Source organism: Aspergillus vadensis (assembly GCF_003184925.1).
Source record: "Aspergillus vadensis CBS 113365 unplaced genomic scaffold BO88scaffold_6, whole genome shotgun sequence".
Lineage (NCBI taxonomy): Eukaryota > Fungi > Ascomycota > Eurotiomycetes > Eurotiales > Aspergillaceae > Aspergillus > Aspergillus vadensis.
In genome coordinates this window covers 890,630-903,293 of record NW_020292044.1, presented here as the reverse complement: position 1 = coordinate 903,293, position 12,664 = coordinate 890,630, and the positions used below count along the sequence as shown (strand labels likewise).

General features: G+C 48.9%; 5 protein-coding genes across 5 annotated transcripts; 2 read left to right on the top strand and 3 right to left on the bottom strand.

Moving 5' to 3' along the window:
• Positions 1-1,681: 1,681 nt before the first annotated feature.
• Positions 1,682-3,157, bottom strand: BO88DRAFT_335587 (intradiol ring-cleavage dioxygenase; the record flags this gene model as incomplete). The annotated part of the gene is made up of 5 exons (XM_025702858.1): positions 1,682-2,124; positions 2,224-2,389; positions 2,469-2,611; positions 2,669-2,824; positions 2,911-3,157. 5 exons carry the CDS (start codon positions 3,155-3,157, stop codon positions 1,682-1,684), a joined length of 1,155 nt encoding a protein of 384 aa, XP_025565003.1.
• Positions 3,158-5,219: 2,062 nt separating this feature from the next.
• BO88DRAFT_423958 (sulfotransferase family protein) lies at positions 5,220-6,184 on the bottom strand (the record flags this gene model as incomplete). The annotated part of the gene is made up of 4 exons (XM_025708701.1): positions 5,220-5,291; positions 5,312-5,575; positions 5,664-5,947; positions 6,163-6,184. 4 exons carry the CDS (start codon positions 6,182-6,184, stop codon positions 5,220-5,222), a joined length of 642 nt encoding a protein of 213 aa, XP_025565002.1.
• Positions 6,185-6,346: 162 nt separating this feature from the next.
• BO88DRAFT_423957 (isocitrate lyase/PEP mutase family protein) lies at positions 6,347-7,487 on the bottom strand (the record flags this gene model as incomplete). Its single annotated transcript, XM_025708700.1, has 3 exons — positions 6,347-6,376; positions 6,439-6,920; positions 6,992-7,487. The coding sequence occupies 3 exons, from the start codon at positions 7,485-7,487 to the stop codon at positions 6,347-6,349; spliced, it is 1,008 nt and encodes a 335-aa protein (XP_025565001.1).
• A 404-nt stretch (positions 7,488-7,891) lies between these two features.
• BO88DRAFT_413373 (putative MFS transporter) lies at positions 7,892-9,599 on the top strand (the record flags this gene model as incomplete). The annotated part of the gene is made up of 5 exons (XM_025708122.1): positions 7,892-8,023; positions 8,062-8,137; positions 8,193-8,364; positions 8,429-8,697; positions 8,761-9,599. 5 exons carry the CDS (start codon positions 7,892-7,894, stop codon positions 9,597-9,599), a joined length of 1,488 nt encoding a protein of 495 aa, XP_025565000.1.
• A 163-nt stretch (positions 9,600-9,762) lies between these two features.
• On the top strand, positions 9,763-12,519 carry BO88DRAFT_442532 (uncharacterized protein; the record flags this gene model as incomplete). The annotated part of the gene is made up of 4 exons (XM_025709959.1): positions 9,763-10,076; positions 10,129-10,446; positions 10,496-11,394; positions 11,458-12,519. 4 exons carry the CDS (start codon positions 9,763-9,765, stop codon positions 12,183-12,185), a joined length of 2,259 nt encoding a protein of 752 aa, XP_025564999.1. The 3' UTR covers positions 12,186-12,519.
• Between the last annotated feature and the right edge of the window lie 145 nt (positions 12,520-12,664).

Sequence of the window (12,664 nt, the reverse complement as noted above, 5' to 3'; positions counted from 1 at the left end):
GTGCTTGCGCATCTATTTCATCACCTACGACATGATGTCGACAGACGTTCCATGTATCTTGTGATGACTTGCAAATAAAATAACTTCCCCTCCTTTTATTGCTTTGAAAGTTTAGCATTCACCTTCTCTTACAGCTATCGCCCACGTTCTAACCGCTAGACCCAAGAAGAAATATCGCGCCTATCCCAACAGCTGCCCGAGGAATATGTCCGAAAAGTTATCAGATATCGACATGGCCCCCAAACCTCAAATCAGGAGGCCTTTCAACCCCACTATGCAATCTATATTGACAACTCTCCATTTGAAACACAGGCTGAGAGCCATATTCAGTGTCCTGCCTCCAAGTGTGGTGGAAAACATATTCAAATTTCTCTCCGCCCCAGATCAGATCTGTTTCGGACTAAGCTGCAAATATATTCTATGTTGTCTCAAGTCTTACCTTGAGGAGCAGAAAATCCAGCTTTATCAGCTTCTCCCCGTCGAGAAACGAAAGGATATATTCGCCAAGATCGAACAAAAACCCAGAGTACAGTTGCTACTTCGATTCGAGAGCGATCGTTGGAGATACTGCAATGACTGTCAAGTCCTCCACCCAGCTTTTACCTGGCGGTCTCTACGCAATTTTAAGGAAATGCATACGAAGGGATCGAAATGTTGCTCTGCATGTTCCTTTCTTAAAGGCAGTTTACGCTGTATGCCATATGCTGGCGAAGTTGACATTTGCCCGTGTACGAGAATCACATTCGTTGATAAACTGCACTTGATACAGCTATGCAAAAAGAAAAACAGGTTCACGCCCGTCGTCAATGGAAAGTCCGATAGCATTCCTCCTAACCAAAAGCCGCATAAAGATTACCAGCATTCCTGCGTGTTCAACGGAAACCCTTTGTTTAGGGTCAAAATCAAGACTGATCTTTTGTACGATGATACGCACCAGAGACTGTGCTTGTACAATTTTTATCAGATCAACACAGTAGCCGGTTTTCCTCTGAAGAGCTTGCGATCTATCACCATGTGCCCACACAGAAACGTAATGGATTTTGCTCGGCAAATCTTTCATGAAGGTGGCTCGGGGTTTATGGGGTGGGATAGGAATCGCTCAACGCGCCCTGTTGTATACAGTTGTTGGGCGAGGTATGAGAATGCAGAAGGTTGCTACTACTCCATGACGATATCAACAGCGAGAGACTTGGGGAAAAGTGATTGGCCTGATAAAGCTTGGTCTCGCCAGTCTTCTCGTCGAAGTACTCCTAGCAGGAATACTTGACTGAAAGGCGTTATTCGATATGGTGATGTTTGAAAAAGTGACCATTTATCTGCCTTCCTTGATAATCTGCTAGTATGGAGCACAGCCTGACGAAATGTTATTCTATATAAGACTGTTTGGATGCTTTAAGGCGATATTCATTGATCTTAACTCGGTAACAGAGAATCTAGGGATTCTCTTCGTTTTTACTTGAAAGGATCGAACAATATCCAATTTTAGGTGATTAATCCTCAGAAATTGATGAAACCGTGCAAGTATACCGTTATATCTTGACAGTACCGTACTAGCTATCAATTGTACATCTTTATCCTGCATAACGTAGAATTCGCGGATATCCCCCTACATCTCCGTCGCTAACCTCAATCGCTAGGAGCAAGTCCGCCATTTTATTCTTTAGACGACCATCGCTAAACACTAAGCAGAACCCGTAGCAGCAGCAGATGCACTGGTTCTCGAAAGTGCCGCAGCAATGTCTCCCATACCAGCCATACTCATCTCAAAATCATCATTGACCTCACCTCCATCTTCAGTCCAGTACCCCTCAGGAGACAGCGAGTCATCGCGCTTGGCATTCACTCCGATCGAGATCCAAGCGAAGACACCGTCCAAGACACTGTCACCGAGAAGAACATACTCCATGAGCGGGTCAGTCGTGTCTGCCTCCGTTTGCAGAATGTCATCGTCGGCGTTCTCAGTCAGACTCTGGGTATTGGTCGAGTAGGGACTCGTCTTCTCGACCTCGGTAATTAGGTCCTGGTCGAAGAAGATCTGGCCCACATGCGAGGAGTGGCTGTCGTACATGCCGGCTATGGTGCCGTTGGGAAGGAGTTTTGTTTCGTTGGCGGGGTGGGTGACGACTATGCATTCAAGGTTTATTTAGTTTGGAAGCCTTCCAAAACCGCCAAGAGGTAAATGAAAGGATAACGATTGGGGGGGCGGGGTATAGGTGTACGTACCGTGAATGTGGACCGCTCGGCCAGAATAATGCCCGGGGAAGATCGATTCGAAATGTACGACTCCGTCGTCTCCACTGGGCTGGACGCCGCGCAGGAAGGTCGTGTTGATGTTATCTTGGTCATTGGCGTTTCCGTTACCGCTCTCGACTACACCGGAGTAGACACCCTGTTTCTCGTAAAGTGGGGTAGAGGTTAGAGGCTCCGGCTCAAACTGAGATTAACAATGATGTTGGGGAGGTTCGTACGGTTGCGTTGCAATGCCAGATGTCCGTGTAGATGTTAGGCAAAGGCTCGCAGGTATTAGTGTCGATAAGCTGTATATCCATGAACAACGGCACACCGGCCTGGTCCTCGGCCACGTTGCGGCGGATGAGCTCTCCGGCGATGTCTGCAGAGTACATTGTGAGTTCTTGCTTCAGTATTACAAAGGGCGCAAGAGACATACAGTAAGGACCCTGAGTCACTTCGGGCTGGACGATGCAGGTGCCGCCGGATGCGAAGAGGACACTTGGGTCAGTTGATGGGTTCACACCGGTCAAGTTGGAATGGTGATCAGTGGCGAGGACCGAGTCCAGATCACGAGCCTTGAGGTATTGAGTGCCTAATCTGTTAGTTGGGACTGTACTGGGGGTGGATAATGTGACAGCATTTGAAGGACGGATATTTCCCTCCTAGCTCAGTACGTACTGGACAATCCTCTCTCCCGACGCAGTTGCTGAAGGGCATTCGCACGCCGAGCGACATTACTAGCTTCAACGCCACGAGCCTTGAGATTAGATGCACATTGAGCAAGGCTACGAGATTGCACGGGTGCACGTTTGAGGAACGCTGCCCGTTCAGTAGCTTCGTGCTTGACATCGTGTCCGGGATGACCAAGTCCCAGAGACGCCAGCACGGCGACGCTGATGATCAAGGGGGAAGAAATATGGACCATCTTGATAGGTGTCTGGAAGGAGTGAAGCTAGCAATTGAAGAATGAATTCTAAGCTGCAATTGATCGACTCGATACTACCTAGGAGCTCATGGTCTTTATAGGTCATCTTTACTCCAACTTCAACTCCAACATCGGCGACAATGGAACCATCTAGGTCTAAAAGGGAACGTCATCCCGTCCCACACTCATGTTTCAATGTTTGGACTCAAATACATTCACCAGTCAAATCCTCATCTGGAGCAATCTAAAAGCTGGGCTCGCTCAGGGCTGGTTGCTATGTCTCGGTGCCTATTGAACCCCTCCTGTGGTATATTGTTACTGCAGCACACGCGTCCATGAATTGCGCCATAATGAGGTGGATAAAGCTCCAGCTCTTGTTGTTGGCTATTCCAGCTACTGGGCAAGATTTCTGGTAGAAATCGATTTGATGCCAAGTCAATGCCAAGGCATACAAAGAGCCGATCTGCAGGGGTGACGAAGTTTCCAGTCACGGACGATTCCACGGTCAGGCGAAGGAGAATTAAGTGATGATAGTAGTTTGGATGTAGAAAACAGTGATACCACCTGAGGAGTGACCTTATATGAGATATACTAATGTCATATTTTCAATGCTGAACAATTGAAAATACTTCTTACGCGCAGTGGCATTTCATAGAGCTCAGTACTCGGTTCAAGCCCTATGCGGGAATTTGTATCTCGAAACTGCCGAGAAGAAAGGGTTGATGAGTAATCGGGATCTGCGCATTCCGATCCCCCCAACGTCCCTCTGGCCCAATCGACGCCAAGATATTAGACATTGGGGTTGATCAATCGATCGGCACCACGGCTTGCGTCACTTTGGCCCGGAAGCAGCACGTTTGGCAGAAAGGTATTTAGAGTACCCGCGTGACTGCTTTTGCGCGGCTATTACCAATTACCCGTCGATAATTGGAGTCGCTATACGCTTCGCACTAGAGATGAAGCCCTCAAACACAGCAAGGACGTGAGTACTATTTGCCACAGACTGTTTACCTAGGGCATTCTATATAGTGATATACCCTGTCGCAATGCCGCTTCATAGGAGAACTGCAAATTGGGATGTCATCATCTTGGGAAAGCTTCGGCTAAAGTCTGCTTCTGGGTACTAAAAGAGTAAACGTAAGGGCAGCCACCAAAGTATGTCCTTCATATTCCGAACCTGGATATTACTAGGTCCGGCTGACGAGTGAAATTGCGGGCCTCCAGACCCGTCCCCACTTAGTAGGACTGGATATCTCGATGTTTAGCTCTGTGCTCTACTACGATTGAATGGACGTTTGTTGAGCATTCTTCGATATCATAAGCGTCTTCGAGTAGACCCAAAGAGATAAGTCTATCACCTTAGAGTTACAAGGAAATAATGTCCAATTCCATCATACAACTCTTCATCTGGAGTGGATGCATCGTCATACATATAATTGTTGCGCGTGAGGATCGAAACAGATGAGAACATATCAATAAAAGCGCAGAAAAGGCCCGGAGACTACCATCTCATTATATGAACAAACATAAAGATCTTAACGTTGGCTGCGAAAGCAATGTTATGAGCGATGGCCGCTATTCGGGGCTTGTCAGTCACCTAAATGTTCAAATGTTCGCAGAGTGAGCTGTTATGGCATTTGCGGTATCCAGTTGTTACAATAAATAGCTAGAACCTAATTGTTTAGATATACGAGTGCAATAGCTTGCTACAATAGCAACCGGACTCAACCCACACAGCCAAAGTTAACTGGGATTTCTGGCATATGTCATTGGACAGTGCATTTCGATCATAACATATCTAGATCCTAGCCACCTTGCATCGTGTACTAATAACCCAGTTTGAGGATCAGGCTGCTTGTTCACAGCTTCTATCAAAGTTTATGTTATATACTCAGATCCCAGAGCGTGAGAGCCAAACAAGATTCATAGCCTGTACAAATATCTACAATACCCAAAATAGCCCCACCCATATCCAAAACAAGACCAGCCATTATACTTCACAAAGTCGATATATACTACTACATTTACGGTATATATAGCCCAGAACAAATTCCACAAGTAATCAGCCCAGAACCCACCACCCCCCAAGAACGCCCACAACAGCAAAAGCCACAGCCCAGCGCCTCAACCCACGCTTAACATGTACTCAGCCACCCGATTTATAGCTTTGGAGTCATTAACCCTCGGAAACGGGATATCCTTAGGAACTTCCTTCCCCAGCGCGCGACAAAGGTGCTCCCAGCCTTTCTTGACATTAAAGAAAACCAGACGGTCAGCGGGGACAACCTCGTTCAACAACTCAATATGGCGATCATAAATCCAAATATTATCTCGAGAGCCATTGTAACGCGCGTCCCACTGTGCTTGGAGGAGTTCGATGTATGTGACAAAGTGGCGCATTAATTTATATCGAAGTATCTCATGTCAGAGAAAATTTTCCAATTTATAGCAGTGTTGCGTGTGGTTGTATTAAAGTAAGATATATACTGGGCAACGGCAATAACACCCCCCTCAAAAACCACATTGTGACCAACGAGCTGATCTGGGCCATGCTCTTAACCCATGCGTCTCTCTCGCGCACGGTCATAATGACCTTGGCCTCTGGGTAGAGCCCGATCAATTCCGGGGCGAAGAGCGAGGCAGGTGAGTCGGTGATGGCGGCGTAGCCCTCGGTGTGGGCCCGCACAGGAACCGCCTCCTTCAGCGCCGCCCTGGAGATCCTCCCGGGAGGGCCCATGGTGGTTTGGGTGCCGCCGCGGTAGAGGGGCCCACCTAGGAGGATCTCCAGGACTGTTCATTCGGAATTCTTAATAAAGAATTGTATCTTTGATTCATTACACTTGACTTTATCTTACGTCATATACATATGGTATCTGCAAGGAATCATATTTCTCTGTTTGACAAAATATGTAGGTCTATTTGCAGGCTATATGCCACTGGCAATGAACCGAATGACACTAGCTACATGTAAGATTGGTCCTTGAAACTGGGGTATTGGCATTCACCATTGAAGCTGTTGGTTGTCATGAATTTATACGTTTTGCTTCATGTCCGGTTGATGACATATTGGTAGAATTCGCAAGTAGTTTGGCATGTACATATTGTGCAAGGCTTCCGCAGTCGCCTAGGGGGCCAGTACGATGAACATGTAGGTCTTAGATATATTTTGAATAACAAAGCATGCGAGCCTCACTCCCACTTATACCTCTCCTCCAGCTTCTGTGAATCCCACCAGTTAGCACAAATCATCCGAAGCCAAAAGAATGGACCACAGCACTCACCCAATACTTATTAAACCCAACACCTTCACAAACTTGGTCATATGTCAGTATCATAGGCGGCGCTCCGTTTGTCATGCTCCGCTTCAACCCATCAAGGGCCTCGCGGAGTCCCCGCAAATGCGCAGCGACCAGCGTCCACGGATACGCCACAGCGCAGAACCCCAATTCCGCGAGGTCCTTTGCTGATAGGTTTTCGGTCTTACCGCCTTCAATAATATTTGCGAAGGTTGGAATGCCCACTTCTTGCACGCAGCGTGTCATGGCCTCGCGGTCCGGCAAAGCTTCAACGAAGACCGCATCGACGCCGAGACGGCGAAACTCGTGAGCTCGGGACATAGCCTCATCCCACCCGTGGATGAGAGCATCAGTTCGTGCCAGGATAAATATATCGAGGCCTTGATTGCGGGCGTCACAGGCGGCTTTGATCCGAGCGAAGGCTTCCTCGCGCGACACTACGCTTTTGCCTTTCGTGTGGCCGCATCCTAAAAGTGGTTAGTATTTTATACATTTGTGAAGGAGACTCCAGAACAGAAAAAGGGGATATCAGGCATACTCTTAGGCCACTGCTGATCCTCAATCATGACTCCAGCCGCACCAGCAGCAGCAAAGCTCTCCACTGTCCGCTTGACATTCAATGGACTGCCATACCCCGTGTCACCATCCGCCATAACCGGAACTGATACCTGCCGGACGGCATCGCGAATCTTGTCGCACATTTCAGCCATAGCAATGTACCCCGTATCTGGGAGGCCGTAGGAGCTGGCAACCGCGTATCCAGCAAGGAAGACCATGGGAAACCCGGCCTCCTCAACCTGGTGGGAGGAAAGACCATCGTAGGAGCATGCGTGTGCAAGGATCTTTTTTGGGTCTCCATGTGCCTCGAGCATCATTGTACGGAGACGGGATGCCTGAAGTGATGGGATTTTGCCGCGCACATTTGGGAGTTTGACGGTCACATCCTGCGTGGTGCCATCCTGGGTTCCAACACCTGGTTCGTGGGTCCTCAGGGAGTCGAACTGAAAAGGGTAAGGCACTTCGCTAGTAGACATGGTCAGAATTGTGTTTGGCGTTTATATAGTAGGTCAAAATGGTTCAGTTGCAAGAGAGTTGGGCTTGAGACAAACGTGGGCGCTCACTTGACGTTTTATGAAGCCCTCAATTCTCCGCGGATATTTCGAGTTTCGGGTATTTGGCAATATCCGCGACCCCGCTCCGCTCTGTCGGCAGTAGAGAATAAGGGTATCATTTTCATGTTTTGGTGCATGAACCCCGTGGGGAAATGCGATCTACTGACCTGGTAGGCCCCAAATTGCGGGGAAGGCCATGCATGCTCTCTTTTTTTGCACGGGAGTATAGCACTGTGGGCCTATAAAAAGGGCCATTGAGCGCAACATGGACTTTGCAGTTTGGGAAGTACAACCACCCCTATCTCTAAGGTATAACTTCACACAGTATGAGTCAAGTTTCAAAACATATCGATGATCCAGATAGTCAGCACATTGAGGGGGTGGATCCAGATTGCATAGACAATTCGCTTCAACGGGTTCAAGTCAGTCCAGAACGACAGAAGTCAATCGTTCGGAAGGTAAGATATTCCTTTTGTATGCTATAAGTTGAGTGAAGCTCAGTCCCAAAAAGTTTGACCGACATCTATTGCCACTCCTTTGCGTCTTGTATATTTTGTCATACTTGGACCGCGGTGAGTGTACCATGTCTCGATGAACTGTCTTAACATGGCTAATTCCTTTTTGAAGGCAACATCGGCAACGCAAAAATTGCTGGACTTCAAGAGAGTTTACACCTCGATGACTCGGACTGGTCCTGGGTTCTGAACAGCTTCTATTTGTGCTATACTGTCTTTGAGTGGACAAATCTTCTGTGGAGACTATTTCCTGCGCATTATTATGTGGCAGTTCTGTGCATTTGGTGAGCAGTCCCTGTAATCGTATCATGGTCATACAATATAAATTAAAGCACTGTCTGAATACAGCTGGGGTGCTGCTGCCATGTGTAGCGGAGCAGTTCACAACCTTGGTGAGCTTATTGTGTGTCGGTGCCTGTTGGGTGTGTTTGAAGCCAGCTTCGGCGCTGGGGCACCTTATTTCCTCTCACTGTTCTACCAACGACATGAGCTGGGGCTCCGCGTGTCGGTACTTCTAGGAATGTCTCCAATCGCGAACTGCTTTGCCTCTGCACTGGCATATGGCATTACTCAAATCCGGAATGGACTTGAGCCATGGCAGTATCTCTTTCTGATTGGTGAGTCTCGTCCGTCTCTCTAGAGCGCCCATAGGAATCCCCGAAGATAACCCTTGAATGCAGAAGGGGCACCTACTGTCATAATCTCCGTCGTTGTGTTTTTCTTCCTCCCGGATAGCCCCGGGTCGGCCTGGTTTTTGGATGAGCAGCAACAAGCAGATGCAGTTGGGCGCTTGACAACGCAAGACCGCACGGCAAAAGACCGCGTGCATTGGAAGCAATTCTGGAGTGGTCTCCTGGACTATAAGAACTATGTGCACATGATCATACATTTCTGTTGCAATTATTCCTTCGCGGGTCTGTCCAACTTCCTGCCCACTCTCATTGAGGATATGGGCTACGTCTCCGTCCACGCTCAGGGCCTCACAGCCCCTCCCTATCTGGGATCTTTCGTCTGCTGCCTGGCAGCCGCCTTCCTATCGGACCGGTTGGGTAACCGAGGCTTAGTAGTGATAGGATTCTCGGCAATAGGCTTGGTTGGCTACTTGATGCTGGCCTGTGTACACGATGCTAGCGCAGATGGGGTACGGTATGCAGGTATCTGGTTAGCAACATGTGGAGTGTTCCCGTCTCTCGCGATCAACATTACCTGGTTATTGAATAACCAGGGTGGCGACAGTAAACGAGGAGCCGGGATGGCAGTGTTAGCGATATTTGGGCAGTGCTCCAGCTTCGTCAGCAGCTCTTTATTTCCGGCCACTGATGCACCCAACTATACGCGTGGGTGTGCTGCGGGCGCAGGCTTGACGGGCTTAGTGGTGATTCTTGGCGCCGTGCTACACTGCAAACTCAGGCTCGAAAATGCTCGACGGGACCGGGTACATGGTCGCGTCAGTGAGGAACATGCTATTGATGTGACGGAAGCTGGAGATGATGATCCTAATTTTCGCTACATCACTTAGTTAACCGCAGATGCTGTAACTAGTATGCATTAATGATTTTGAGTGGCGTGGGGCAAGTACACCCGAAATTAGGTTTAGTGTAATATGAAAGTGTCGGGTATTTGGCAATTGCCGAACTGCAGCTTCCCTTCTCATCTTCAACATCCTCTCTTACCCTGGCATCATGGAACGCAACCCCTCCAGGCCATCCCGCAGTCGAGCAGTAAGCCGGTACCAGTATCAGAGAGCATATCAGGCCTGCATACCCTGTGCAAGACGCAAAACTAAATGCAAGCGCAGTGACAATGCAATCGCCTGCGAGAGGTGCGAAAAGAAAGGTATCCGGTGCATGTCTAGTAGCAAGCGACCATGGTCGCGAAGCACTCCTAAAGGGAATAATCTGGATACATATTCACCGCCAGTCACCTCGGATGCTGAACCTGATCCAGCACTAAGAATGAGAGAGATCCATAATATCGGCGGTTCACGTAGTCCATCGTGGGTCCCATCTTCAAAGATATCCTCTGTTAGCAGTCACTAATCTGAATAGTGTAAATGAGGCCCGGAGGGAAGACAGCTTAGAGCGAGACATCGACCCCGAGCAACGGCGGTTGACTGGTGAAAAGGAATTCTCTCAGTCAATGATGGAAACAGTGGTTTCCAACGAACAGGATGCCATGAGATTGCTATTCAAAGCAGCGGCCCCGTCAAAACGTCCCACCAAAGTCGCCACACCCCAGTCGTCAAAGCTTCACAGTGACAGCAATGAGGAGTATATTTATAAGGACGCTCATCGTGTGTGGAATGCTTGCCGTTTTGTTCGGATGGGGTGGTTTACAGCCCAAGAGGCCATTTTACTTATAGAATGGTAACTATGTCGCGCTCTCAACAAGCTTCTGTATTCTTACAAACCGCAGGTTTTTCACTCACCTCAGCCCGCTTTCGCCAATCCTGACCGATTTCTATGCCACTCCCGCGAATCATTTCTGGCTTGTTACACAAGAACCCTTCCTTTGCTGCACCATCCTCCTTCTCTCCTCCCGTTATTACATCCTTCCCGGTCGCGCTGGGCGAGTACGATCCTCGTTTATCCATCACCGTCTCAGTCAACACTGCCAACACCTCTTGCTCCGAGTCATGCTTGGGCAGGAAAAATTCTCAAAGGCCAAGACAAGAACCCTAGGTACGATAGAGGCATTGCTGCTGCTCTGTGAATGGTACCCCAAGTCGTTACACTTTCCCCCAGAGAGCGATGGTTGGGACTCGGATTTGATCATGACAGACCCGGACGTGCGCGACCCACAGCTGGAGAGCGAGCATGAGCCTTCTGTCTCGCTTCAGTGGCAACAAGAAGTCATTGAGCCGACCAAGCGTCTCGAGCGTATGTCCTGGATGATCCTTAGTGCAGCCGTCGCCCTTGCCCATGAGTTGGGGGTATTCAGAGATGAAGCTACACTGGCGCCAATCCAGACGCAGACTCGATCAGACAGCAGAGTATACCACGAGACCCTGGAACTGAGACGAAAACGACTTCCATGTCTGCTGTTGGTCTTTTCAGACATGGTATCCGCACGTATTGGATGTGACTCGCTCATTTCTTTGGACCCCAACTCGCCGAGTGTTCTCCTGGATGCGGATGACCTATGGTGGGCGCCGATGCGGTTGTGGGTAAGGCTCATGCAGATCTTCAGGTCTATAACGTCTACCTATACCGCCATCTTGAAAGAGGCTAGACCTCGTGCTTCGATCAGAGACCTCATCGATGCGAAAAGTGAAGAGCTCGCCGAGTGGAGATCCATCTATGAGTCAGTCACTGGTAGGTTGGTGCGATCGTCATCAGTCATTCCAGCTAGCGCGCGCTGTACTAATGCTACTCTAGTAAAACAAACAAGCTTCAGCAACACCCTTTTCATTGATTACCAGCATGTCCATACCATACTAAACTCCATCGGCATGCAGGAGAGGCTGGCCCTCAAATCTCCGCGGGACATCAGTTCTCCGTGCAGATATACCGATGCCGTAATTGACGGTTGTACCCAGATCCTCGCCAAAATATCCACACTGAGCCATAGTGGGCTATTGCGCTATATGCCCGTTCGCATATTTTTCCGGATGGCCAGTAGCTCGGTTTTTCTTCTAAAGGGTTTGGCGTTAGGGACACCCCGGGTGCGACTTTGTTCAGCTCTTAGAACACTAGACTCCACAATCGAAGGGTTACAGGAGGTATTAGCCGAGGACGAGCTTCACTTAGGTGGCCGCTATGCCAAGCTCCTGGAAATCGTGGTCGCCCGTCTCCGGAAATCCCTCCTCGATGCATCCTATGTTTGCAGTGATCCTGGAGAGGAGCAGATTAGGTGCACCAACAGGCAGGATTATATGGAGGATACGAATCCGGAGGCTCCCTTACCGATAAGAGATGAGAATATCGGCTTTCCTATACAAACATCGAGTCCCGAAGAACGTCGAGATCCCTTCAGCGATGATCAATGGCTTTCTCTTCCCTTCGACACTTCCATGGCTCCTTTTGGGTCATTCCTTGGCGACCTGGGCGTCTTGCCCGATCCTATCGACACGGATCTAGATTTTCTATGGAATTTGCCGCCTTGATGAGCGTCCCATATAGCTTCACATTGTGAAATATATGGTCGCCTAGGGAGCTATTTACTACATTCACCTGAAGCTTACCTTCCACCCGGCGTTTGAATCTACCAGCCAGTATGCGCACTATTCTCGAGCTATACTGGGTCGAAGTTTCCCTCAGTTGGGGTGTGATGACTACGTTCTCCGCCTTCAACAGCGGATGATTCTCCGGCAAGGGCTTGGGGCCATGGACAGCAAATATATTCCGCTTGCTATGAGGGTATGGAACGATACTGTATCTCTAGATGAAATCTAGTCGCAAATACCCGAACAGGTGGCATATTACGAAATATTAATGAAGCAATTCGCAGCATAAGGGTACGAAGTGTAAGTCAACACAGCTGGACGGCAATGGATGCGGCTGGGTAATACCTCCCTTTTCAATCCACCTAAACAGACATTTGTTATGCTGCGCTTCAGACCTTTTCTTCCTGTTCAGGGTTGTG